This window comes from Lytechinus pictus, chromosome 14 (assembly GCF_037042905.1).
Source record: "Lytechinus pictus isolate F3 Inbred chromosome 14, Lp3.0, whole genome shotgun sequence".
Lineage (NCBI taxonomy): Eukaryota > Metazoa > Echinodermata > Echinoidea > Temnopleuroida > Toxopneustidae > Lytechinus > Lytechinus pictus.
The window spans coordinates 1,180,906-1,208,195 of record NC_087258.1 but is presented as its reverse complement, the minus strand read 5'-3'; the positions used below and the strand labels follow the sequence as shown (position 1 = coordinate 1,208,195).

General features: G+C 35.8%; 1 protein-coding gene across 1 annotated transcript; it reads left to right on the top strand.

Moving 5' to 3' along the window:
- Positions 1 to 1,697: 1,697 nt before the first annotated feature.
- On the top strand, positions 1,698 to 24,118 carry LOC129276800 (solute carrier family 2, facilitated glucose transporter member 1-like). Its single transcript, XM_064109620.1, has 10 exons — positions 1,698 to 1,855; positions 4,542 to 4,666; positions 8,622 to 8,737; positions 9,794 to 9,953; positions 10,886 to 11,085; positions 15,843 to 15,953; positions 16,387 to 16,488; positions 17,174 to 17,249; positions 19,658 to 19,785; positions 20,612 to 24,118. Exons 1-10 carry the CDS (start codon positions 1,698 to 1,700, stop codon positions 20,798 to 20,800), a joined length of 1,365 nt encoding a protein of 454 aa, XP_063965690.1. The 3' UTR covers positions 20,801 to 24,118.
- The last annotated feature ends 3,172 nt before the right edge of the window (positions 24,119 to 27,290 follow it).

The window sequence follows — 27,290 nt, the reverse complement described above, 5'->3', positions numbered from 1 at the left end:
AAAAAAAATCGACATATTAAAAAGTTCTTCAAAGTTCTGAGATATTGAAATGACTTCATTTCGAAATTCCATTTTTTTTTCTCGAATAAAAAATGACTTGCACATCATTATCAGACCGCTTTGAAGCGTTGAAAGGACTCGTAACCATGTCTTGAAAGTTGCCTCAATGACATGCATGCTAGTGAAGCATTCCCAATCCCATGTCGTAGAAAATTCCTTTGGCGCCTCTTGCGCGGTGTTAGCTTTCATTCTGGCAATGTTTACCTCGCGTATTTATAGCATCTCATTGGCAAGACAAGTGTCTCTCCGAGAAACGCGTAAATACGTGGGTAGCTCGCCGGGTGAGAGTTCCACAGACACGCTGTCCCATTTAAAGACACGGCGAAAATTTGACGTCTTGTCTTCTGTAGACGTAACAGTCGTGACGTCACAGAATATGTAGAGTATGCGTTATAGATATTTGCTGACCAGACCAGCGGCCTTTTTTGCTGTGAGGTGGACGATGTATGAAAACACGTCTGGTCCGAGCGTGATCAAATTGGAACTCATGTCGAACTATTGTACGTGTGCATTACTTTGATTGTAGGTTTCCACATTTGACATATGTTTTTTTTGTTCACTTATATTCACTGACATTTTCAAAGAATAATTCATAACGAAGTGTATCATTGGCTTACATTTGTTAACATTATATCCCCCCAGATTCTATTTAGTAAGAGGCATTGTAGTATATTTTCAAACTTTCCGAGATAAAATGGTTCTCACTTTGGAGAGATTTTACAGATATATATTTTGTCTTCAATTTTGCGTGTAGGCACTGTAGCTGAGATAAAACGTTTTATTTTGTCTGTTATAAAATGGATCTAAAAATATTTCCTCTTTATCCTTGCCCTCAACAAATTGGAATCACTGCAACTATGTGAACTTTAGGGTAATTCAATAAATCAGTTTTAAGAGATGATATCAATCTTATAACATTTGATTTAAGCTGTTATCTAGTGTGATCAGTTGATTTGTCTTTTTAATATAAAGTTTACTCATCTGTGCATTTTTTTTTTGGGGGGGGGTGGGTGGTGGGTGGGGGAGGGTGGTGAGATTGAAGGCAGCATCCAGTCATGGTGCCATCTCTTACATAGGGATACATATTTGAAAGGATATTGATGACGATGGTTTTTAAGTTGATAGTAAACTAGACCTTTAGTCTGGGTAAACAACTGAAAAAATTGCAAATTTGAAATCCAATGGTTGAAAAGCATTCCATGACCTCCTCTCTATTGTAATATTGAAATCTAAGATGATAGTCAAGTATGGCACCTACCCTGACCCTTTTCCTAAATTTTTAGATGGGCTTTAACATTAATTACTCTCAATAGATGGCATTTGAATTTGACAATGGGGGAAGCATGTTCAGTTGTCATTGTGCTTGCTGAGGCGTCATGAGATAAAATTTTGAGGGGGAGAAACTGGTATTCTGGGCAAAATGTCTCAAGTCACAAGCAAGGGAAGCGAACGAATGGAAAACAATGCTTTTTAAGTAGAAAATATAATTTTTTGATGATAATGTTCAGATAAGAATCTCATTTGTCATCTTTTTTTCTTAAATCCTTTTTTTTTTTATGATTTACGTCGATGAATGCTTGTTTTGAAGCACTCAAGGTTGTAACAGATTATCTTTACATTCATTTCATGTCCAGATGATGCAAGATTTCTACAACCAGTCCAACTATGACAGGAATGGTGAACCGTTGAGTGATACCGGTGTCCTTTGGCTTTGGTCTACTACGGTGTCAGTATGGTGTATTGGCGGTGCTCTCGGTGCCTTGGTTGGTGGATACCTTAGTGACGGACTTGGAAGGTACAATTTGCACGTAGAATTTGATTTGATTTAATTCACCTCTATTTGCTTTAAGATAATTATATTATGGAATAGTTGATAAAAGGTGAACTGGCTGTAAGCAAACTATGATTAGACCATGTGGCGTCATGGTCTCTTGGTTATGACTCGTCTTTCAATCTGAGGGACGCGGGTTAAAATTCCAGCCATGGCGTGTTTTCCTTCAGCAAGAAATTAACCCACATTGTGCTGCACTCATTATCACTCAACCCAGGTGAGGTGAATGGGTAGCCAGTAAGAAGAACTTTGAATGCAAGAGCGCCTATAGGTAGCACGGCTACAGCCAGGGGAATGATAGCAGCGCTTTGTATCCTCAGGCAAAAGGCGCTTTAAACATCCAATTATTATTATTATTGTCATTATTATTATTATGATTATTATTATTGTTATGAAAGTAGACAAAATGTGTGTCGACCAAGGGGTAATTGACCTTTAATAACTTCCTTAATGACATAACATATAATCGTCTGTTCTGAATGTCCATGAACCGGAAGATAGTATTCACAAGGATCACTGGTTACTTAAGTTCTAACTTGTGAGAACTGGGACATATTATTCAATCATGCTCGAGAGATATCGATAAAGGGATAATAATGTTTACTCAGGCTGTTTTACAAAGACTTTAAAATCATTCTTAAATGGGTACTCTGGGCTGAAAAATAAAAATAATGGAGTAAATTCCATTAAGCAAAATGCTGAACACTTGTTTTATGAATCTCAATTCCAGTGCTGTACAGCAAGCACCAGCTTTTTAGCAGCAATGTTATTGTAAACAGCACTAACATTGCTAACAGTGTCCTCCATTCAAATTCATTTCACAAAAGTATTACATTTATCTTTGTGAAACACCCCCTTGTTTATTTCTGATGGGATTAAGTGGGCATCCACCTCACAAGCTTTTAAGCAAACCAGATAAGTCATAGGGATTTGCATTTAGATAGGTTTATCTCCCAGTCCCATCAATCATTTGACTAATTGTCGTTTATTTTATTGGGTTCTTTTATTTCAATGTAGGGGACAACACGTTATGTTATACTAGCTAAATAAATTATCAAATGGCCTCCAAAGGTGTACAGTAACAAGGAAATGAAACAACATGGATCTTTACAACTTGGTTTTCTTAATGAATTTAGGGGTGTACTACTTTTATGATTTACAGATAGTTAAACACATGTTTTTTTTTTTAATTGTAACAACAATATTAAACTTTTAAGCAGTAATTGTACATTGCTGTTTAATTTTCAAACATTTTGTTCCAAATTTAAAGTGTTTTTACTTTGTTCTGAGTGAGCTGGGGGGGGGGGTTGACAGGTGAATGACCCAGCTAAATTTCCAATTTGGGCAGAACAATTTGAAGCCTTTATTATAAATAAGTTTGCATTTTCCTTAAAATTGGAATAATGGCAAGTTGGCAACAGTAATATTTACAGATAAACTCTGGTACCGCTAACAACAGAAAATGGCGTGTTTACAGAATTGAACGAAACTTACACAAAATTATATCAGCTATAAAAAATGATATCTATCAAACAATTTTTCCTGAAAATGTATACATGTAATTGGAGAGTATTGAGCTTTATGAAAATCAGGAGAATAACAGATAAGGCCCATCCATCTGTATTGTGTCCCTTATGCTGTTTCCTGTGTTAGCTACTGTACACCAGGAAAAGCTTGTGGAAGTGAAATTAATGTAATTTCAGGCAAGCCTGAATTATTAAACTATGTTGAGCATTCTTAAGGATAGCCGCGTATGATAAACAATTTAAGATTGCTTCCAACCATTTCATATGGAAATTAGATTTCTATTCCAGGGGGGGATGTTTCATGAATGGAGGAGCTGTGGTGTAGTGGTTCTGACTCTCGCCTTGTAAACAGAGGGTTGTGTGTTCCAATCCCACCAAGACCTAGCGTCCTTTGGCAAGGCGTTAATTCACACTCTGCCACTCTCGACCCAGGTGCCAAATGTGTACCTGGTAGGATGTGAAAGTCATTGTAGCTTGTCCCCAGTACTGTGTGCACCTCACCGGCGACAGACTCGAATACTCCCCAAGGAGTGGAGGATGTGCATTCATTGTGTGCGGGAATGACTGATTGAATCCAATGACCGGGTTAATGATATATCTGTAAAGCGCTTTAATAGACACGTCATTCCGATGTATTAAACGCTATATAAAAGTGGAATATTAGTATTAATGGATAATTTATCTGGAAAATTCTGTTTTATCCAACAGTTTCCATAGTCAGAGATACTCGGCCAGTCAAAATCGAGGAAAGTTGTGAAGATCTGACAAATTGTCGGATAGAAAATGATGATGAAATGCTCCCCAGAACGTGAACTTGGCTTTAACCAGGACAGTAATACACTGACTTCAATGGGGCTAATTATGTATTCATGAGGTCATATCTCAGGCCCCCATGTACTGATTCTCACCAAAGTTTGGAAGTGGAGGGTTTTTCATCATGCTCTACCAGAATATATCAAAAATACTGAAATGCAAAAAAAAGTGTTTTTTTTTTGTGATGTCATCACTTCGGTACTCTGGAGTAGGATTTGTTCAGTGTCTGTAGCAGAACTTTGCCCTTATCACTTTCAGTGCCCTCCAAAAGATGATATTGATTTTTTTTATTTACTTCTTTTATATTCCAGGAAAGGTGCATTGCTGATGATCAATGTCTTCTCCCTAGTAGCAGCGGTTCTCTTTGGTTTTGCTGAGATAGCTAACTCGTATGAAATGGTCATTATTGGCAGGCTTATTCATGGCTTTTATGTTGGTAAGGAATGGTGTATAGTAAATATTATAAAATGGTGATTTGAATCCTAATCAAATGATTGGCTGAAATATGTCATGTGACCAGATATAGCTCCCTCATTACAGCAGTTCTCTTTGCTGATCCTCATTCAGAGGAGTAAAATTGCCCTTGAGATTGAAGTTCAAGTACACATACCTAGTCATTGAACTCTATTCTGAATGAAATAGATACATGTATGCTAATTGCTTCAACACAATAATACTACCGTAATCACGAATTTCCTTGTTGACCATAGTAGATTGCAAGACAAATGAATACCCTCTAGCGATTACAATAGACAATGTTTACCAAATCAGAACCATTATATTCCATCCATAGAGATAAGCATGTTCCATTCCTGAGATTAGATCAACAAACAATTAAAGAAATATGACACCTTTAGACTCGGGGATAATGAAATACTCTTCTTCTAATTTGAGTTTCATCAGTAGGCCTATGATATTCAATTGAGATTTGGAGTCAGAATTGTCTTTATCCTCTTGATTGTTCATGTATATTGGTGTACGAATGAACAGAATTTAGTTTTAAATGACTTTCATTTTTGGTCTTTTTTTTGGCCTTTTGGGGGGGATGCTTTTGAATGTGTTGGTTAAATTCTTTAACGGTTGTTGATTTTTTAGTAAGTGCAAGATATTTTTAGAGTAAAATTTCTAACCAACTATAATTACTTCTGATTTAGCTCAACTTACAGCACAGCATAAAAGAGAGCGTTCTATGTGCAAGCAATATGGCACTGATCGTGGGGGCGGGTCACCAAAAAATCTTACTTTACAATTGAACGTATTGACTTAGAGCCAGGATCCTAGACTCTTCTAAATATAACCAAGTGGTCTGCAAATACCAGCGATAGATGTCATAGGTTAAAGAATGAAATAGAACAAGAAGTTGTAATACCATAGGGAGTTTATTGAACCTCTGTTGTACCTTAAATGTCAACCCTTATGATGTATGTGTAGTACTGATAGACGTCTTCCTTTTCAAAACACTTGTAGGTTTGTCGATTTAATTTTTTCTCAAAATGGCTTCAGTTTCCAGCATCTATGATTTGCCCCAATAAGTTCATGTTAGACTTTGTTTCTTGCAGATACAGTACTAGTATTCATATCCAAATTCTGTTTGGTTATCTCCCCCCCCCCCAGATTGGCAGCATTAACCTACACAGGCACACTACATTTACACAAGTTTTAAATCAGTCTGCTCTAAATCCTCAATTTGGCAACAGTTCTAAATAAAATCCTCTTCTAATAAAGTCTGGAAAAAAAAATTCAGTGTAAATATAAGATGAGTAAAAATTTTAGATGCATCAATATACAAGAGTTTGCATTTGAATAGTGATATCAAAGTTTTCACTACATTGCCTATTTAGGAAGGTGAATAATTAGCTTGAGTTGAATAGAGTTATGGAATCGCAAAACACAGCTATGGAAACAATTTTTTTTTCCCAGTAAATTTATTCTTTTATAATAATATTCCATACTATCTTCTGTTCTTGGACCAATTAAATTTTGAATATGAAAGCTGAAAATTTTGAATATGATAAATTATCACCTCCCACTACCATAAATTAAAGCCAAACGTTGTATCACTTTGAGGGGAACGATAGAACTACAAACAATGGAAAAGACTGACTTCCCTAAAGTTGGCAGAATGACTTTGCTAATATCACTTTCTGTTTTTTAGTAGCAAGTAAGGAAGCTTGGTCATCTATGAACCAGTGATGAAAAGTAAAACCAAAATAGTGTATCATCTCCTAAAAATATGCCTTATGCTTTCCTGTTGATTATCTTGTAGTATATGCAATTGGATGTGTAAATTCTTTAAATAACTTGTGCAACATAACTTGTTTTAACAGTATAGATTATAGAATAGAATGTAGAGTAGGAGAGATTAGAATAAAATTTAAAAGAACTTTTAAATATTAAACAACAACCACTTGTGTCCAAATTGCTGAATTACAGATTTTGTACACTGAAAAAAATTAGCATACATCAAAATAACAATAGAATACAACATATTGATGAGGTTAAATAATTTCAAAATACATAAAAAAAGATAAAGGGATTGTGTTATGAATATCAATTATCATCAATTTGAAGCCATTTTAGAACATTTTTGTTCTTATCATTTTATTACCATTTATTGTTTAATGCATTATCATTATGTGCATTATTATCATCCTCATCAATCATCATTATTTATTAGTATTATTATTATTGTATATGTAGTTTCAGTCATGGACTCAAAGAGATAATCTTAAGATGGAGTGGGTGTAGATGACAACTTTGTTAGTTGTAGCTATATTAATATTTTTATCAAATGAGGGATTCCCATAAAAAGGGGAAGATGTCTCTTTGTGTCTTCCACGTAGTTGATGAGATTTAATATACAAACAAATCTTTCAGAATGTGCATTCTACGTAAAGCAATTGCCTGACTTGTAGTTTATTCAATAAGGAAATTCATGGTATGGATACAATAAAACCGTGCATTGATTATTGTATACAGTCTGTGTACAGGCAATAGTTTTATCTCACCTTTCCATTACAATTTATGACTATTGTCCAAATAGATTATAATCATTGATAAATTGCAGCATATGAGAGTTTGAAATGGACTTTTAACTCTTTAACTTTATGATTTAAGCTCCATTGATGATCATGCTCTAGAAAACAGGCCCAGCGATTAAATATTGAATTAGTTGCTAGTCAATTCAAGGTGAAGGATTGGGTTTATGTATCAATTGAATCTTGACCTCATGCTTGTCTGGAGATAAGAAAGAATGGAATCTGCTGTTTGAAACCAAACTCCTAAATTATGCCCCTGAAGAACAATGCATGTATGTCAATACTTTCGTATTCAAAGATGGAAAAAAGTCCCTTATTGATAACCTTTTGGTCCAAAGTACATTGTGTACATGTGCATAGTTTTGTATTGATTTACCATATGCAGCTTGAAGAAGCACCGATACAAAGCATGTGAAGTGCTAAGTCACTTTCAAATGTTATTTTTTTTGGGGGAAATTGATTTTCCAGGGTGCATTCTTGGATGTAACATTGTTATATAGACTGAGAGTACAAAGTACAGTATTATGTTGAACATTATAGATTATAATCAACTCATTAAGCATCTGCTCATGTGCTGGAAAATTATAGAATAGAGCCGAGGCAATGCAACAGTTAAAGGGGAATCCAACCCAAATAAAATCAGACAAGTTGATAGGTGAAAGTTCGAACAATATCGGTCAAACAATAAGAAAGTAAAAATTAATAATTACTAAACCTCTGGAGATGCAATGATTTAGTAGCTACATGTAAAAACAGTAAAATCAAGATGCATTACAAATGCCTCACTACACAAAATGGTTTCAATTCACCGCAAGTCTTTCACTGCATTGCTGTGTGGGTATCTCAACACAATTTATCAAAATCCTGTAAAGTTTGATGATGAATAAAGTACATTGAAATCTGTTTTTAAAGACCACCCAGGGGAGACAAGGAAAGTGGTCTTTACGAGCAGTTCTGTGGTCTTTATGGACAAGACCCTGTGATACATGTTTTAATGGGGAAACTGTTTGGGGAAACCAAACTTGTGGTTCTTCTTTAATCTTTACAGATCATTTTTAGAGCTAAACAAACTGAAAAACACATCTTCCTCAACCAAAATGTTGTCTAGTATTGTTTTTACAAACTGGGCCCCATGTCATAAAAAGTTGATATGATAGCAACTCTTGCCGGAATATCAAATGGCCAGTCAAAAAGCAAATTGTCACTGTGGTCATGGTAGTTGACATTTCAGCAAGACTTGCTATCTTAGCAACGTTTTATGAAATGGGGTCCAGGTAATTTGGTAACAGTAATCTTTCTAGCTGTGAAATTCAGTGTAATGGAACAAATATCCCTTTTGATTGTATTTTGCAGGAACTGCCATCACGATAGTCCCGTTGTACCTAGCTGAAGTATCTCCAATCAATTTAAGAGGAGCTATTGGAGTCATCCATCAGTTGATGATTACCATTGGTATCTTGATTGCTCAGGTTAGTCTCTTCATCACTGGAACCAGATGGTCACTGTACAAAGCCTATGGGAATGACAGAATTCATTAGTCAACAGGTTAACCCTTTGCCTTCTGGAACCGGGTGATCCCTGTACAAAGCCTATGGGAATCACAAAAATCATTAGTCATCAGGTTAAAGATTGGGCACTAAACTGAGAGGTCTTGGGGGATAAGAGGCCTATTTCAGAACAAAGTTCCTGCATAATCTCTATATTTTTGTAGATGCTTCATGAATGTCCTACACAACTTAAAGAATCCGAATGACTCACTACTAGAGTGATTCTCCAATAATGAAGGTGCAAGAAGAAAGTAGAGGAGGAAAATTGAAGAGTAGGGGTGGACATAGCCCGTTTATTTCCAATTTGTCTAATGCCAATTTGTCCAATTGCCAACTTGTCTACTATCATTTGATCTACATGTACCATCAGTTTGTCCACTATCCACATGGTCTAATTGCCATTTTATCGACTCACCATTTCGCCTAATAACGAGTTGGTCCTATTGCCATTTAGTCCATATACATGTACCATTTGGTCTAATTGGACTATGTGTTAATCATGCAAAATGAATGAAAATGAATTGGATATTAGACCAACTGGTTATGACTCGAAATGGCCGTAGACGAACTGGTGATGAGACGAAGTGATGATTGGACCTAATGATTGTTAGACAAAATGTCGTTGATGAACGGAATGGCATTAGACTAAATGAAAGTAGACCATGTGGTGAGTGGACGAGTTGGTAGTGGACGATTTGGCAATCAAGGCAGAGGCTGTAGCTAATGTCTTTACTTCAATGAGTCTGAATGTCAGGTGGCATTTTTTCATTCTATAAAACCTGCACTGAATCCTAGTCAGAAAATGAAAACAATGATTAATGCATGTCGGGAGTGTGTAGGTGGTGGCTGCAAAGTTTTACACATCAGACATTTTGCTTACGTGAAACATAACAAAGATAAAGCTGCGGCCTTCGTCTGGATTATACATAAATTCTAGGGTGGACGATGTTACCAACTTTTATTCTTGTGTATCCACAGTCTCTAGGATTGTATGCCTTCACAGCTTCAGACAGCTGGCCCATCCTTCTTGGATTGATCGGTGTAATGAGTGCATTCCAGCTGATCTTACTGCCGTTCTGTCCTGAGAGTCCAAGATGGCTCCTCCTCAACAAGAATAGGGTGGAGAAATGCAGACAAGGTATTAAGATAAAAACAAAACAAATATTAAATAATGGTTACCTGGTGAGTGTTTCATAAAGCTGCTCGTAAGATAAGAGCAACTTTAAGAACGACTGGTGATCCTTTCTTTTGGCAAATGATATACACCATAGGCGATGGTTTAGCGCATAAGAAAGGATCACCAGTCGTTCTTAAAGTCGCTCTTAACTTACGAACAGCTTTATGAAACGGCCCCCTGGTCAGAAGATCCCCAGGGAGTGGGAATGGTGCACATGTGCAAAGTGCTTAGAAACACAAAGTATGAAGTGCTATATGAGTGTAACTACTGTTATTATTATTGTATGATAGTAAAAGCAAAAGAAAGTTTTTCATGAAAGTGAGAGAATTATAAAAATCTGAAAAAATAGTAACATAGAAGATGTTGGGATGTTGTGGCTCAGTTGATACTTTACTTTTAAACCACAAGGTCTAGGGTTCAAATCCCACTGAAGCACTCGCATCCTTTAGCGAGGCATATATCTACATTGCCACTCTCCACCCAGGTGTACTAAATGGGTAACCAGGAGGTAGGAATGTGGATAAAGCCTGATCAAGGTGGCCATGCCAAACCTGGCATAATAGCTATATGCAGTGCTGAGAGAAGTTGTGTAATTGTTGCATATTATTGTTTCAACAGAAAATTCAAAATGAAGCCGTGGAATTATTCACAGATATTTGATCTGACAAGTTTTACGTAAAAAAGAAATATGAAATTAATGTAAATCAGTCAAAAATCTTTGACATGAATGATGGTTGTGGTAATGACCTCGTAATGAGTTCCAAATGAATTCAATGAAATGACTACCAAATTGTTTGTGTGTAATTGCTGAGAATGAATTGTCTTTATAAACTACATCAGTATTAGGTGTCCCCATGAATAAATATTGAATTATCAATGCCCTTTATCCTTAGCCCTGATGAGACTAAGGGGTTCCGATGACGTTGAAGAAGAGATCCGGGAGATCCGAGATGAGGGACAGAAAGAGGCCAATGTTGAAGAGGAGAAGGTTGGAATCGTTGATGTGATCACCCTTAAGGATTCTGATTGGAAGATGCCTTTACTTATCTGTATGGTCCTACAAGGAGGACAACAGCTGTCTGGTATCAATGCTGTAAGTAGGAGATGGTGGTGGTGATGGCTGGTGATGGTGGTAGTGATCGTGATGATCACCCTTAATAGTGAAAGATGCGTCAACATTTGTGTATAGTCCTATTAAAGGAGGACAAAGGTTGTCTGGTATCAATGTTGTAAGTAGGAGATGGTGGTGGTGATGGTGGTTGATGATGGTGTTAGTGATGGTAGTAGTGATGACCCTGAATGCAAGATGCCTCTACTTGTCTTGAGGGTCGGCGGAACGTATACCAAAATAGGGCACTTATATGTAAAATTTTGCATTTTGGTGCAAACTGATATCTTCACCATGAGATTATCATCTGCGTGAAGTAGCTGTGTGTTTTGTTGTAATTAACATGAACAAAGCCTTTTTAAAGTGATTTCTGATTGACAAAATACACATTTAGGCTTATATTTGGAAAATTTTCAAATGTGATGTGAAATTTGCTTTTTGGTCAAAAATGGCGCTAATTACTGTTAAAAGGGCATCCTTGCGAGATATTGCGAGCGCGAATCGCTAGCTCAATCTTTTGGACATTTTATGTAATAAGACATGAAAATTAGACATTCTGAGCAGTTTTTGTTTTCATTGAAAAGATGAGTATCTAACTAAAGAATTGACGCGAAAAAGGATATTTCATTTAAAAAAAGGGCATATTTCGTTTTGAAAAAAGGCACTTTTCCTTTTGAAAAAAGGTCATTTTTTCCTAAACCCCCTCCTTCGCCTGTTCCGCCTCCCCTGCTTATCTGTAAAGTCTTTCAAGGAGGACAAAAGCTCTCTGTTATCAATGCTTAGTACAGTATGATATTGTAGTGATTGTTATAGTGGTGATTGTGGGGGTAGGGTGTTGGTGGTACTGGTATTGGTGGTAATGATGGAAGTGAAGATCACCCTGAATGCAAGATGCATCAGCTCATCTACAAGGTCAAACAAGGTTTCTGGTATAACTGCTGCAAGTGTGAGATCATAGTGGTAGTGATGATGGTGGTAGAATGGCCTTCTGATAAAACCACCTTCCAATTTTGTTTGTGTTTTGAAAGGCATTCTTTTATAGAACCGATTACAATCGCTCGAACATTAAGAGTGGATTGCGTCTTTGAAAACTGTGTCTATAATGCTGATTGAAACCATGGACCTATGAAGAGATGGACATTCATCGCTTAGATAATGAATTCACTAACAGGTGACGGTAACTGTCATCTGAATAACATTCTCTTCATACTAGTCTTCTTTGGTCCTATGATCGTCACCGTGAGAAGGGACTGAATTAGTTCGTTATTGGACATTTATATTTCACAAATTATATGCGCAGTTGATAGAAAATCAATGAAATAATGGATAATCGATGTGCAGTTTTTGTTTACCTTTGTTAATCTTAGTTCCATGTGTTTTATTTGGGGAAATGTCTGCATATTTTGATATAGAGGCAATATTGTGATTGATTGTTTACCATTTAAAATTCAATTTTCCCAAGTTTCTCCATAATATTCCAGATATACGTGGCACATAACATGTGTAGATCGTGTATCTTTCAATGTTATTGAGGTCCTTATGTGTGAGCGGTAGTTAGCGGATCGAATAATATCATATTTTATATCATAAAAATCGTCTGCTTGTCAAGTTTGCTGATCCATATATGAAGCAAATTGACTGAAAGGCACATACTGAAACAGGGGATCAGCCAACAAAAGTCAAGACCGGGAAACTGTTCCGTCTTTGAGTGATCAGATACTCTTGGTAGTCATGGTAATTGCTATTGTTACAACACCTGTATGTTCTCATTAAGATGCACATAACCAGGTGACGGTGACTATCATTGGGTCAAAGAAATGCTCGCGTTAATCGTCCATCTCTTCATAGGTCCATGTTGAAACCAACCCATGTCAACAGCTGTGATGTTGACATTGTAGGCAAGTTTGCTAAGGTCTGGTTAAACACCTTTTACTTGGCGGCATGCCAAGGAATAAACCACTCAACCATCAAACGCAGATATACTCATTGTTTACCTTAAAATAGATTGTGAGGCTGTGAATGTGTGTCTCTGTTACCTTTTGAAATAATATATATGGATCTTTTCAGCGAATTTCGTTCAAATGTAATGACTTGTAATTTCTTACAATTTGTTCTTATCTTTAGTCCTTTAGAGGCCTGAGGGGACTACAGAGTCTAAATTAATCCAAATTAAGGCCATGGATTTGAATGATATCCATTTCATAGGCCATGGATGATTTTTGTGCCCTTTTAATTTATCACAGTTGTGCTGTGAAATTTAAGGCCTGCAAATAGAATTAATTTTTATATACAGGTCTCTAGACTATCAGTATAGAATTATAAAATATTATACTAATTTAGCAAAAGCAGATTCCATGTTTTTTCTGTATATAGAGTTGTAAAGATGAAGTCTTTGTGAACTGAAATACATGTGTATCATTTATAGGGTGTAATTCTCAGCAAGTAATCTTTAATAAAAAAAGAAATATAGCGGTCTGTACATTGCTGTATTCAAGCAAGGAAGAGGTGCTTTACCAGGTTGACTTTGGTTTGGATTGCATTTTTCCCTTGTAGTGTGTTAAAAAGCTCATTAGTTTTTTATTATCATTAAACATGAAGTCTGCTAAATGTACCACTGATTTCCTGCTGCAAGGCCCAACGTAGGTAACAGGTGTTGCTCTTCTCAAGGGGTTTCATGCTTGATCAATATGTTAGATGATAGTCGGTAAACACCCCTCCCTTTCACTCGTAAAAAGTAAATATAAACCAAGAGCAAATTTCAAGTACAGGAAACCATTATGATAAAGCATTGCTTGAGTTATTGCAATGGTTCAGATACAGAACAACAATGTTAAAGCCTTGCTTGAGTTATTGCAATGGTTCAGATACAGAACAACAATGTTAAAGCCTTGCTTGTGTTATTGTAATGGTTCAGATACAGATGTTAAAGCCTTGCTTGTGTTATTGTAATGGTTCAGATACAGATGTTAAAGCCTTGCTTGTGTTATTGTAATGGTTCAGAAATAATCACAAATGGAGCTAGCTGGAAAGTGCCAGAGATGAATAGATAATAGCATATTCTGCCATGTTACCTTGATTGGAGCCCCAGATACTGTAGATGTAATTGAAATGTAGATTTGGAGAATGAGGGAAATTGGAGGCTTTAATTGCGTCATCTTGCTTGATCATAGAGATAGAAATAGAGGGGGGGGGGGTGGGCTGTGATTGGAAAAAGGCGAGAGAGTGAGAGAGAGAGAGAGAGAGAGAGTGGGAAGGGAAAATTATAGAGAGTTGTTCAATTTATTCAGCTGTTGTATATCTATTTGTGTGTATGTACCCTAAACTCTGCCGGCATACCTGACGTCATATATTTGCAAACCAAGGCCTTATGTCGTATATAATTCATATCTTTTTCCAAATTTTCACATATTTGCGAGATTTAATGGTCTGATGATTATGGTTACAAGGTTAAACTTCAATATTTATGGCAGTTTAGGTAATGTAAATATAGTAAAAGCAGGGAGCTCCCTACTCCCTTTAAAAGAAATGAGAAAGCTCAGAGTATATGTGACACAGCAAAATCCATTTGTCTTCTCAAAATGCCCCCCCCCCCAAGGTTTCAAGATGAAAACTGCTGGAAGCAGGAAGAAAAGCACCGGAAGCAGTATGCCATTCTCATCCTTTAGCTTGATGAACTCAATTGTTAGTTGCATTTTTTAAATATCCCATCCCTGATTTGATAAAAAAAAAACTTATGCAAGAGCAAAGGTCTATTACATGTAGGTAGTGGTATTTACATAATAATGCATGTTCATACTTTTTAGGTCACTGCAGTTACATCATCGGCTCGTATTCTTCCATGCAGGCAACCAAATTCATGGGTCATTTGTTGTGTGATGAAGCACAGACTCCATATGATCTGTAATATCCCATTATGGTGATAGACATACATGTACAATTTTATGCTGGCACCCGTAAAAAGGAAAGGGGGAATAGGTGAAGCTATGTATGAACCTAGATAATTTCTTATCCCCCTCTTTCTCTCTTTCTCTCTTTCTCTGAAGTTGCTAATGAGTTTGGAGTAAAGCTGTGACATCGCTTTAGAAAATATATATTTTTTTTAAAATTGAGACTGAGTCTGTGGAAAGTGTTTAGAGCAAAGATAGATGGTGACAGAAAGGTGATTGCAGTGATGAGAAAGGGGATGAAGAGCATGATGATTGTGATGATGATGGTGATGATGATGATTGTGATGATGATTATGATGATGGTGATGATGATTATGATGATGGTGATGATTATGATAATGATGGTGATGATGATGATGACGATGATGGTGATGATGATGATGACGATGATGATGATGACGATGTTGATGGTGATGATGATGATGGTGGTGGTGGTGATGGTGATGATAATGATGATGATGATGTAGTATATGATAATGATGGTGATGGTGATGATGATGATATTGATGATGTTGATGATGAGGATGATGATGATGATGGCGATGTAATGATGATGGTGGTGTTGATGATGATGATGATGATGGTGATAATGATGATAGTATTACTAGGTTAGTGATGATCTTGATGAAGCAACAATGGCCTTTGGAGATCAGGATGACTACAGGAAAAACTGTATCATGATAAAGTTATTCATGCTGAAATTGATATAGAAATGATCCATATTACTTGCTTATTATACAAGATAATCCCTCTCACCGATCTTTCCCTTTTCTTTCTCTTTTTCTCTTTCTATAGGTCCTCTTCTATGCCACAGAAATCTATTACCAGACAGGTATGGGAGAAGAGGAGGTTGCCTACGCAACCATCGGAACCGGTGCCATCAATGTTGTCATGACGATTATATCAGTAAGTCTGAAATCCCCTATCAACTCTTATCATACTAACTGCCCTACTTGAAAAGAATGGTGATCACATATCCTCTGGAAATAAAATAACTTCATGTTGAAATAATTATTTCAATAATGATATCTACCTCTGTGAGGTGAAATATGAATGTAACTTATTCAATTGACCCTTAGTTAGTAAAACGTTTCCAGTTTACTCGGCCATGACAAACTTTGAAGCATTAAATGCCATCTTGTAACCAAAGATTTCACAAAGTGAATCTGGATTTTCCAAATTTTATTACCATTGTCTTATTTAAATTGAATTATTTTAATGTGCTATTCTATCATTAATGTTTTATTCTTTCTAGTTGGATGTTACATCGTATTATATTTTGTGAGATATGAAAATAAACAAAACTGAAACTAAGACTGTCTCTCCCATTTTTGTTTAGGTATACATGGTTGAACGTGCTGGACGTCGTATATTGACCGTGATCCCCTTCGGTCTAATGGCTATATGCTTAGCCTTGTTGACTGTCAGTTTAAATCTCCAGGTAAGAATGAAAACTTTACATTAGCCGCCCAACAACTGAACTGGTAATGTAAATATTTTGATAGTATTATGTTGAAATGCAAGAAATAAACTACAGTACCCATAACAATTCTAAAACTCACTTGCACTCTATAAATGCGCAGAAGAATAACATTTGCTTTCCTAAACCTTTTGGTCTATGAGTGTGTAATATTGAATGGTAAATTGTAAAGGGCTAGTGAAATTCAACGTTTTCTTTGTTTTTCGTATATTATCATTGTCATTATTATTTAATTGTATCATAATTATTAATTCTATTCTTACTTTTACTATATATTCATTATTTCATGTGAAAAAACTATGCATAAGAATCAACAAATAACACAATTTATCAAAATTATACTATTTTCTGCCTGGATTATCCCCCTAACCTTGCAAATAATGATAATATAAGTAATATTGAAGTTTATTAAACACTTAAGACTAAGATTCAAAGTGCTATTTATACAAAATGAAAGCAAAACAAAATTACATGAGAATTGTAAATACACAATAAATGATGATAATTATATTAATGCAATTCTTGTATAGTGCGTACAGATCACATTACAACATAACGTCCCTATGCGCTTACAAATGACTTGGATATTAATTGATTACACCGATATCATTTAAAGTGTTTATTTTCTCTTTTTTTTTCATTATAGCCCACCCTTGATTGGATGAAATGGCTCTCTCTTGTCTTCATCTACGCCTACATTGTATCATTCGCTGTTGGTCCAGGTGAGAGATGTATTCTTGTTTTAAAGCCTATAGAGTACTTTTATGACGTCATAATTTTTTTTTTTGCATTTCCTAATTTTTGATACCATATTTTGATAGAGCGTGATGAAATACCTCCATTACCAAATTTTGGTGGGCATTGGTTCATGGGGGCCCGAGATATGACCTCATGAATATATAATTAGCTCCATTGAAGTCAATGTATTATTGGCCTGGTTGGGCTAATTATGTATTCATGAGGTCATATCTCAGGCCCCCATGGACCGATTCCCACAAAAATTTGGTAGTGGAGGTATTTCATCATGCTCTATCAAAATATGGTATAAAAAATGCTGAAATGCAAAATTTGAAAATTGATGACGTCACACTTCGGTACTCTATTATATGTATTGACAATTCCTGGGCCCCATCTTACAAAGAGTTTCGATTGATCTGATCAATCTTATAAAACTATATGGATATCCAACAATGTCATTTTTTTTTCCAGGAAATTTGCATGATGTCCTTTGTAAACAAAGAGAAGCACACTGAACTTTCCAGAAAACAATGAATATATGAATGATTATACATCACATCTAGAATATATTTGAACAAACATGCATTGTAGATGTTGACGTTGCTGGCTTTCTATAGTTGAAGTTGATCGGATGAATCATAACTCTTTGTAAGACGGGGCCCTGAAGAGCACATATATTCCAATCTACAAGAAATGTGTATGCGTGAAAACAGATATGATGTGGAGCATGGATATGAGATTATAGTGTGTGACATTTGATAAATGTTGCAATTTTACATAAGAATTTGTTTTGATTAGGATATGATACATCTTTCAAGGATGGAAAGTAAAACATTTCAGGATATAATCTTTGTGTTTATCTGTCCAATTATTACATTTGCAAAATAAGTACTCAAACTGCTCCAAGAGAACCTGTAATTCTTAATAAAAACAATGATAAAGATATAGGTACAGGTAACTCTGTCGAATCTTTTTAGACCACAGAAATCTATTAGACTTGGTAAAAATTTGATTTAGAAGAGATATATAACACGTTTTGAAGAGGTATATAACACATTTTGAAGAGGTATATAACGCGTTTTGAAGAGGTATATAATACGCTTTGAAGATGTACTGTAAACGCTGTTATTTTCGCGGGATTAATTTTTTGCGCTTGGCAGCTTCAAAACATATTCGCAGGTTTTTGAATTCGCGCTGCACACTCCATAATCACAAATTCACTTCTTTCTTCCCCATCTGTGAATGGTTTTAATTAATTTTTCAGCGACAAAATTGTATTTTCTGATCATAATTCTAGCTCTAAAGCGGCGTAATTCAGCATTGTTATGACCCAATCATGAGCTTTTGTGACATTTAGCGCAACTTTTCTTCTTTGCGGGGCGGACATCGTCATCGGGGAAGGCAAAACGGAGGAGCTGCTGGCCTGGTATGGACGGCTGAGCACCGGGTAAGGACCGGATGGATTACTGCTAAATTCAAAGTGCATGGGATCAATCAAACCTGAGCGATCAACCCAACGTCTTCTTAAAAACTAAACAGATATAAACACTCACCAATCAAAGTCAAACAGCAAAAACAATTTATTTTTCAACCAAAATCATATTTCAAATACCGATCTGCGACTGTTAAAAAATAATCGCATCGCTTTGGAACAAATTCTTGCGATGCATGTGATTTTGGAGCTCAAGCTTGCTTGCTAATTAAAACTATACACGCAATTGAACCGCGGTTCGAAAATTGCATTAAAATAGATGCTCATAATTTTGTGTGTTTTTAAATTCGCGCTTGCTGATCTTTCCGCGAAATCCGTGAAAATTTCCACACCGCGAAAATTTCCACTTTTACAGTATATAACACATTTTGAAGAGGTATATAACACACGTTTTGAAGAAATATCTAACATGTTTTGAAGAGGTATGTAACACATGTTTTGAAGAGGTATATAAGACATTTTGCAGAGGTATATAACACGTTTTGAAGAGGTATAAAACACGTTTTGAAGAGGTATATAACACGTTTTGAAGAGGTATATAACACGTTTTGAAAAGGTACGTTTTGAAGAGGTATATAACACGTTTTGAAGAGGTATATAACACGTTTTGAAGAGGTATACAACACATTTTGAAGAGGTATATAACACGTTTTGAAGAGGTATATATCACGTTTTAAAGAGGTATATAACACATTTTGAAGAGGTATACAACACATTTTGAAGAGGTATACAACACATTTTGAAGAGGTATATAACACGTTTTGAATAATCCGCTCTAAAACATTGCTTCGACTTAAAAGATTATTCAACTCATGGAAGGTCAACTTAGGCAGAGTTACCTATGAAATGAGCGACATTAAAAAAAAAAAAAATCAATGTAATATATTCTTTCCCATCTAGGACCCGTACCGTTTGTGATTGTTCCTGAGCTGTGGACCCAAGGACCCCGCCCGGCTGCCATGAGTATCGCTATCCAGACAAACTGGTGGTGCAACTTCCTTGTCGGTCTTACTTTCCCATTCATTCAGGTGAGTTCTCCTTTGGTAGAGGTACATTTATGTTGCACTCAACCCAGGTGAGGTAAATGGGTACCGGCAGGAAGTAATTCCTCAAAAAGCTGTGTGCACCTGAATAGGTAGCCTAGCTTAGCCGGGTAATAATAATAGCAGGGCCCGCTAGGAGAACAGTTTTCGGAACTGAAGTGGCTACCCTAGGTAAATATACTGTTATTACTATTATTATAGAGAGAGAAAAGTGGGAGGGGGTGGGAAGGTTCATGTCATGCACAGGTAAACTGGTCTTTCCCATTTGTTCAGGTGAATTCTCTGTTCTTGTAACCATCGGTATGGGTAAATTGTCACACCAGGGTATACCGGAACACAAAGGTTAGCGATTAATCATGCGCTTGATTTTCACGATAGATTGTACAGGCTTGACTTTCACGATTGATTGTACATTGTATTCAGTGCAATCAATTGTTAAAAAAAGTTCTACGATCATTGCTAAGCTTTGTGTGATGGGCCCCTGGTTTGTCAATTTTCCATTCGGTCTTACCCCTCGTCGTCTAATCATACTATGTCTACAACCAGATGACAACTAACCATCTGGTCTAAATCCATTCACCATTTTGTCTGATAATCATTTCCAAACCTACTGAATGTGTATGGTATCTTGTCAGTCGTCCTTCCATTTTGAAACCAATGTGATGTTGTGGGAAGGGTGAGGGAATACGGTAAAACAGCAAGTGTTGAGCTGTTTCCTCTGCTAGTGCATCATGGCAACTTGGACAGTATTCACTGAAATCAGCAAGAATTTAACCAAAATCCATCTCTGTTTTCTATTTGTGACCCACAGGAAACCATCAAGGCATATTCCTTCCTGGTCTTCATGTTCTTTGTGATACTAACCACCATCTTCTCCTACTTCTACGTTCCTGAGACGAAGAACAGGACGTTCGATGACATCATAAGCGGCTTCAGAAAGGGGAAGTCAAAGAAGGGCGGCGGTGATTACGAGCTCCAAGACAATGCCAACAAGGCATGATGATGCTCTTCTAGACCGTATCATATGTAGTGTGAAGTCCAAAACCCTAGGGTACAGCCTATCTTGTCTATCTATACATACGTCTGTCGTAGTCTGTAGTGGTCACTTGTCTTGTGGTCCAGGGATGCCACTTTTCAGACTAAAGTCCAGATTCAGACCTTTTGCAACATACTTTCGGCCTTAGAAAACATCTTTTCATGTAGGAAAAGGGGTTATTGTACATGTAGATGATTTTCAATCTTTGTTTGTCAAGCCTCAGTGGTATTCCTGTGTGATCGCCTGTATGTAGTCTCATCTGTATGGAGCGGTCACCTGTATGGAGTGGTCACCGGTATGCAGCGGTCATCTGTATGGAGTGGTCACATGTATGCCGCGGTCACCTGTATGCAGCAGTCACCTGTATGCAGTGGTCACCTGTATGCAGCGGTCAGCTGTATGGAGTGGTCACCGGTATGCAGCGGTCACCTGTATGCAGCGGTCACCTGTATGCAGTGGTCATCTGTATGGAGTGGTCACCTGTATGGAGCGGTCGCCTGTATAGAGTGGTCACCTGTATGGATTGGTCCTCTGTATGCAGTGGTCACTTTAGGTGTTTCCTCCCTGAGAGCTTGCATGCAAGGGGGAAGCTGAAATTACTCAGTCATCGCTTTTCCTGGTGGTCCCCATTCATTCTCTTACATTGGTGGCTAAGTCAATAAAAAAGTTACATGTTTGTGCATCGGAAAGAGTGTATCTTGAAATAAATGTTTGATTAGTAATACCTGAATAGTGTTTACTTTGCATAAAAACTTGATATTCTTGGTTCTGTGATGACAAAAACAATAAAAATGATATGAAATATCTGTGGAAAGACATTTATGAAAATGTCGCCAATTTCAGAAATATTTTCAAAAGGTGGGTTGATATGTCATATCAGATTTACTTGTTGACATTGAATCGATCAAATGTTGCCTTAACCACATGCATTGGTAAGGCTTCAAAAGCATATTACATAAAAAAAAAGATAAAAGAATAGATTCATTGTTACCTCCCAATACTTGCACGGTTTGGAGTAGGCCCTTTTAAATCAGTCTTTGACATAACATAATATAGAGAGTGTATAGAGGGATGCCACACTACATATAAACCTACGGCTGAATTCTAGTTGTAGAAAAGAATGTATATATATACATATAGACATATATATGTATGTATGTATGTTTATGTATATACATACCTGTATCCATGTTTATCGGGTGAGAAAAATGATGATGTCTAAGAGAATTGCTTTGATAACTCCCCTTTGTTTCTTACCCGTCGGTCATATGCTGAGAGGCATAAAGGCACTAATTAATTTTCTTTTCAATAAAAAATTATGCCCTTATGTCATTCAGCAGATGTCCATGTATAAAGCTGGAGCAAGAAGGATGTTGTGTCATATTGACTTTCTTCCTCTTAATATGATATGTACAAAAAATCTTGTAGAATTTGATTGGCTTGTCATTACCATTGTCAACCTAAACTTCAATAAACTAGTTAGAATTATGAGAAAAAACATTTAAAAAGAAAATAAGCTATAAAAAAAAAAAAAAAAAAAAAAATCTGAAAACAGATTGGGTATATAGGGAGCAATACATGTGATGTGTATTTTGAGGACTTTCATGAGTTGACTTTAAAATTGTTTCTTGTTTGTTCATTGTGTAGCAGATATTTGGACAGTTTGAGGAGGTGTATTTGATGTTAATGGATCACTTGTAAACCGGACTAGAAATGAAATATATTGTTCTGAAATGAAAATCTATTCTTCTTTTATGAATCTTTGAAACTATTGACCTATATGATGTAGTTTTCTGGTGATATTCTGCCTGGACAAAATTAGCATTTGACTTTGTTCATTTGGTCTGATATCATTTTGACTATTCTCAGATAATCTGGTACTGCTTGCCTAGTCTCAACTCATAGACCTATTGGGAAATCTACACCAACGAAACCTACTCCAGATCGATCTATGCTCTTACGTTATTTTGGATTGGTTAGGAGTCTGTTTCATTCGTTGGCATGACTGTAATCCTAATACATTCTTGAGGAAATGTTATGAAACGAAATCAGGGTTCTGTAACCCAAAGTTTAGCGATTGATCGTATGCTTGATTTGTATGACTGATTGTGCATTGTAGTCAATGCAATCAGTGGTAAAGATATTCTTATACGATGATTGCTTAGCTTTTTGTTACTTGCCCCCAGTAGGTGTTTCATAAAGATGTTCATAAATTACAAATGACTTAATGTAAGACTGGTGACACTATCTTTTGCTCAATGATCTGTTGTGGATGTGTCCCTAACCGACTTACCTCCCAAGAACACGTTCCAGTCGTTTGTAAAGTTGTGCGAAACGTTACGAACAGCTTTATGAAACGTTCACTTTATTAGCACAATTTGGATGAGACCAAACAGGCATTTTGACAAAGTGGTATCAGACTAAATAAAGTGAAAATTTACAAGACTCGGTCAGTATTAATCACAGGCAGCATCTGTAAAGTGAGTGTCTCCAAGGGAGCGTTTCATGAAACGTTCAGTTAGTGATTTTCTCCGATCGTCGTTATAAGCTACTGTAGATCTTTGCATCTGATTGGTGGAGAGAAAAGTAGTCAGTGAAAATCACTGCTTCTCACTGTTGATGAGTGATCGCGAAAGATAATAAGTTTTGATAGTCACACAGGGTACTACTGTTATATGTAAAATATTTTGATTCAACAAATTGTGCAAATAATTTCTATCTTTGTACGTTGTAGTATATATGTAGTCCATCTGTGTGTCGTATCATATTTTTCTGGGCATGCGCATGGAAATCAAGTGTATATATATTTGTTGAGAGAATCAACAATTTGGATTGTTTCTTTTTAGTTTTGCAATGTAGAGTCAATGCATGTTCATATTTTCTTTTGTTAGTCCCATGTATACTAAATAATGGGAGGAAAGTATACGAGTTAGTTAATCGAATGCTCCGTAGGGAGAATAGATATGATGATTACTCTATAACAAGGAGTTAGGAATCGACTTGGAATAATGATAATGGTGTTTTGTAGAGTGGACACACCGCCCAAACATGTCATTGCATTAGGCCAACAACAGTTCTGTATATATCTTAACAAGCTACAAATATAAACAAAATATGTCTGATAACTACAAAACAGGGCTTTATGAATGTATCTTTCCCCCGTTTAAAAAAATCAGCTTCGAAGTAGAACTACCTCATAGCAAAATATGTTGTACACGGTAGTTCAATATCATTAGGGAGGTTTGAATCAAGAATCTTTATATGTATCTGTCCACTTTGTAGAGAAAAAAATGGGAAAAATATGCATAAATATTATGAGCTTCCTGTGAATATTTAATTAAAAAAAATTATATAAAAGATTATCCAAAAGCATTCCATAGACATTACTGCACACAGGGTAGTAAAAAATGTCGGCTCTTATCCTGCCACTCCAACCAATAGGAAATATTACATGAAGTGCCTTTTGGTCGATATTTTCTTATAGTGCACTGTAGGGAGTGAGTAGCAACTAGAGTTGTGGTGAAGAAGAGTGGTATATTATGTACCATTCTATTATTTCAAAACAGTGATATAAAATAGAGTTAGTTATGAGCTGTGTATTCTATAACATACAGGGAGTGTAGTCGTGTGGGAAAAGCTGTTGTATATCGTAGGTCAATGGTCAAACTGGATGAGCACAGGTTGACTTTTTTGTATCATCTAATTGGCCTTTTAGACATTAAAGAGAACACTTTTCTGTTTATACGAAGAGCGCAACATTCTAAAGTTAACATTTACGGAGGAGATTAAGATGTATTTTGTTATTAGGAGGTGCACTTTAATGAACTAAATTGACCAAATACTTTGATGAAATGAATTTTTCCCAAGCAGTCAAGAAAAATAAATTCATCTGATGTATTTTGTTGGATTAAGATTGATAAGATCATCCATCTTGTGAAAAAATATCTCCATCGCATTTTAGATCTTTTCATTTTACTTGAAAATAAAACCTCTGGAATTTTCACTCTTTGCCAATACATTTGGAGTATTATTAAACAATGTATTTTATCATGGGAATGTGGACATTGTGGCATTAAAATCAGTATTATATTCTTAGATTCCTCTAGCTCTTAGACATTTTGGGTGCCAAATTATTTCAAGTTACTTAGTATTTTTATAACGGGAATCTTAAGCCAAAGATAATTTTTTTGACAACATTGCAGCTTAATAACCAAACCAGCCGATGAGACAAGGTGCAGTATTGATGAATGGACATTTCTTTTAAACTTAATGAAAATAACTGCAACAAGCACCGCACCAAAAGCCTGTTCTGCATCTTTTCAGCAGGAATCTTATTAGCATAACTTTTATGACTTTCATTCCTGCATTCCCCATTGTGCATTGTATATTGAAATGTGAGAATTACAGCCGAAAGAAGCCGAGCACGTTTCTTGCTGAAAGACGCATCGCAGACCGGGTTAAGGCACCGGATTGGAAACTTTTAAAATCTGACTACTTTGTATAATGGACAGCATCCTTCCTTATTTGACAGCTGATTTTCTAAAGTATCTTCTTCTTTTTTTAATAATACATAAATTTTGTCTGATTTAATTGTTTGAACTTTGCTTTGATCATGGACATTGTTTCCCATTTGCATATGAAATTAAAAGTCATCAATAATTATTTGGAAATTATAATTTCATATTCTTGGTTGTAAATGTTTAATTTCGGATTTATATTCATCAATGCACTTATTTGCATTGCTGAATTAGATATGTATAAGAGATTAAGATTGTGATTGAGAAGTTGGATTAGTGTATTTGAAAGCTGTTTTAACGATGTAGCCTCTTGTAGTTGTGTTGTAAATTTGTTGAATTTACTCTTGTTCATTGTTTGAGAATTCTAATTATTTTTTTCTGGTGTTGATTTATTTTGTAAATGAGAAAAGATAAATTATTAGACATTTTGTGGTGAAATTCAGGTACAGTAAACAAAGTGTTTTATCTTGTTGGGAGAATGAAGGATTGAAGTATAATACATGTTTTTTTTATAGACTCCTGAACCGCATATATGCAGGCCCAGTCTCTATTGGGTTAACTGTACTAATTCAGGAGACTTGGTGGATGTTTCATAAAACTGTTCATATGTTACGAGCGACTTTACAAAAGACTGGTGATCATTCATTAGGATTTAATCAACACCAATGATATTCAGGTGCACATAACTTACCATAGATAGATAGGATCACCAGTCGTTCGTAAAATTGCTCATAACTTCATGAAACGCCCACCTGGTATATTGAAAAAAAATATATGATACCAGATAATACAATATTGTTGATTTATAGCCAAATTTATGCATGAAATAATTACCAGAACCTTGACATCATTTCCTGTGCATGGGGCTGTATATCAAGCTGATTCTTGTCATTTTTGCTGCATTTAATTTTTACAAAAGCCAAAATCAGAGTTGATTCTTTAATGCTGCATATTGAGTTATTGTGCCATCAGGGTGAGACATCTCAATGAATTCATCACAGATGTGATTAGACATCACATGCTTGAATAATATAATAGAATTTTCAGGTTTTGGATAAAACCTTGTTTTTCTTTCACAAATTTATTCATTGTAAGCAATTTAAGGATTGGATGAATTTATTTAAAGAAAAACCAATAAATGCAACTGATAACATGTGATAAGAACAACATGATGTACTATACATGTTTTCTTATAATTTGGTTTTAACTCGGAGGGGGTGTGAGGCATTTTTTTTTCTTAGAATGCAGTGCTGTTTATTGGAGTATTTGGGTTGAGTTATCATCAATGCATTCCATGTGTAGTCTGTAGCCATGCTTGTTGTTTAACTAACATTCTTATCATCATATGGACTTCTTCATTTTATTTGAAGTGAAATTTGTCTGTGGGATGGATCTCTCTGTGGCGCCCCCAATTATTTTCCCTTCACAGTTTCATCGTAGAGGGAATTTTACTCCCAGGCCTAGTGGTATGCTGAACTCTGATTTAACTTAAACTATGATATAAAGTACATGTAAGGGTTTAAAGATAAATACCAGTTCTGGTAACGATCTCAAAATGAGTTTGAACAGAATAAAAAAGAAAAAAATGTGTGTCAAATGGCTCTGGGGAAAAAATGTGTAATAGCACAAGAGGCATACAGTGTAGACAAAACATTTGACACTTATCTTTTGCATACTACTTTAGCCTAGACTTAGACCAATGGGAAGGTTTAACTTAATTACATATACAGGACCATCAGGCAGCTTACCAGAGACAGTCGGATATGCATATGAATAACAAGTATTTTTAACACCTTTAATCAATGAATATATATATAATATACTTCATTGCCACAAAGTTATATATTACATGATAGAGATGTTATTTTGTAAAGAAGGGTGTATATGTGTATTGAGATTGAGCCTTCAAATTCTATTTATCTTTTGATATCCACACT

Coding starts and splice junctions, on each gene's coding strand:
- LOC129276800 (XM_064109620.1), top strand. CDS start 1,698: ATGCAAGATTTCTACAACCAGTCCAACTATGACAGGAATGGTGAACCG. Junction 8,738..9,793: donor TTGGTATCTTGATTGCTCAG/GTTAGTCTCTTC, acceptor GTGTATCCACAG/TCTCTAGGATTGTATGCCTT. Junction 17,250..19,657: donor ATCATTCGCTGTTGGTCCAG/GTGAGAGATGTA, acceptor TTTCCCATCTAG/GACCCGTACCGTTTGTGATT.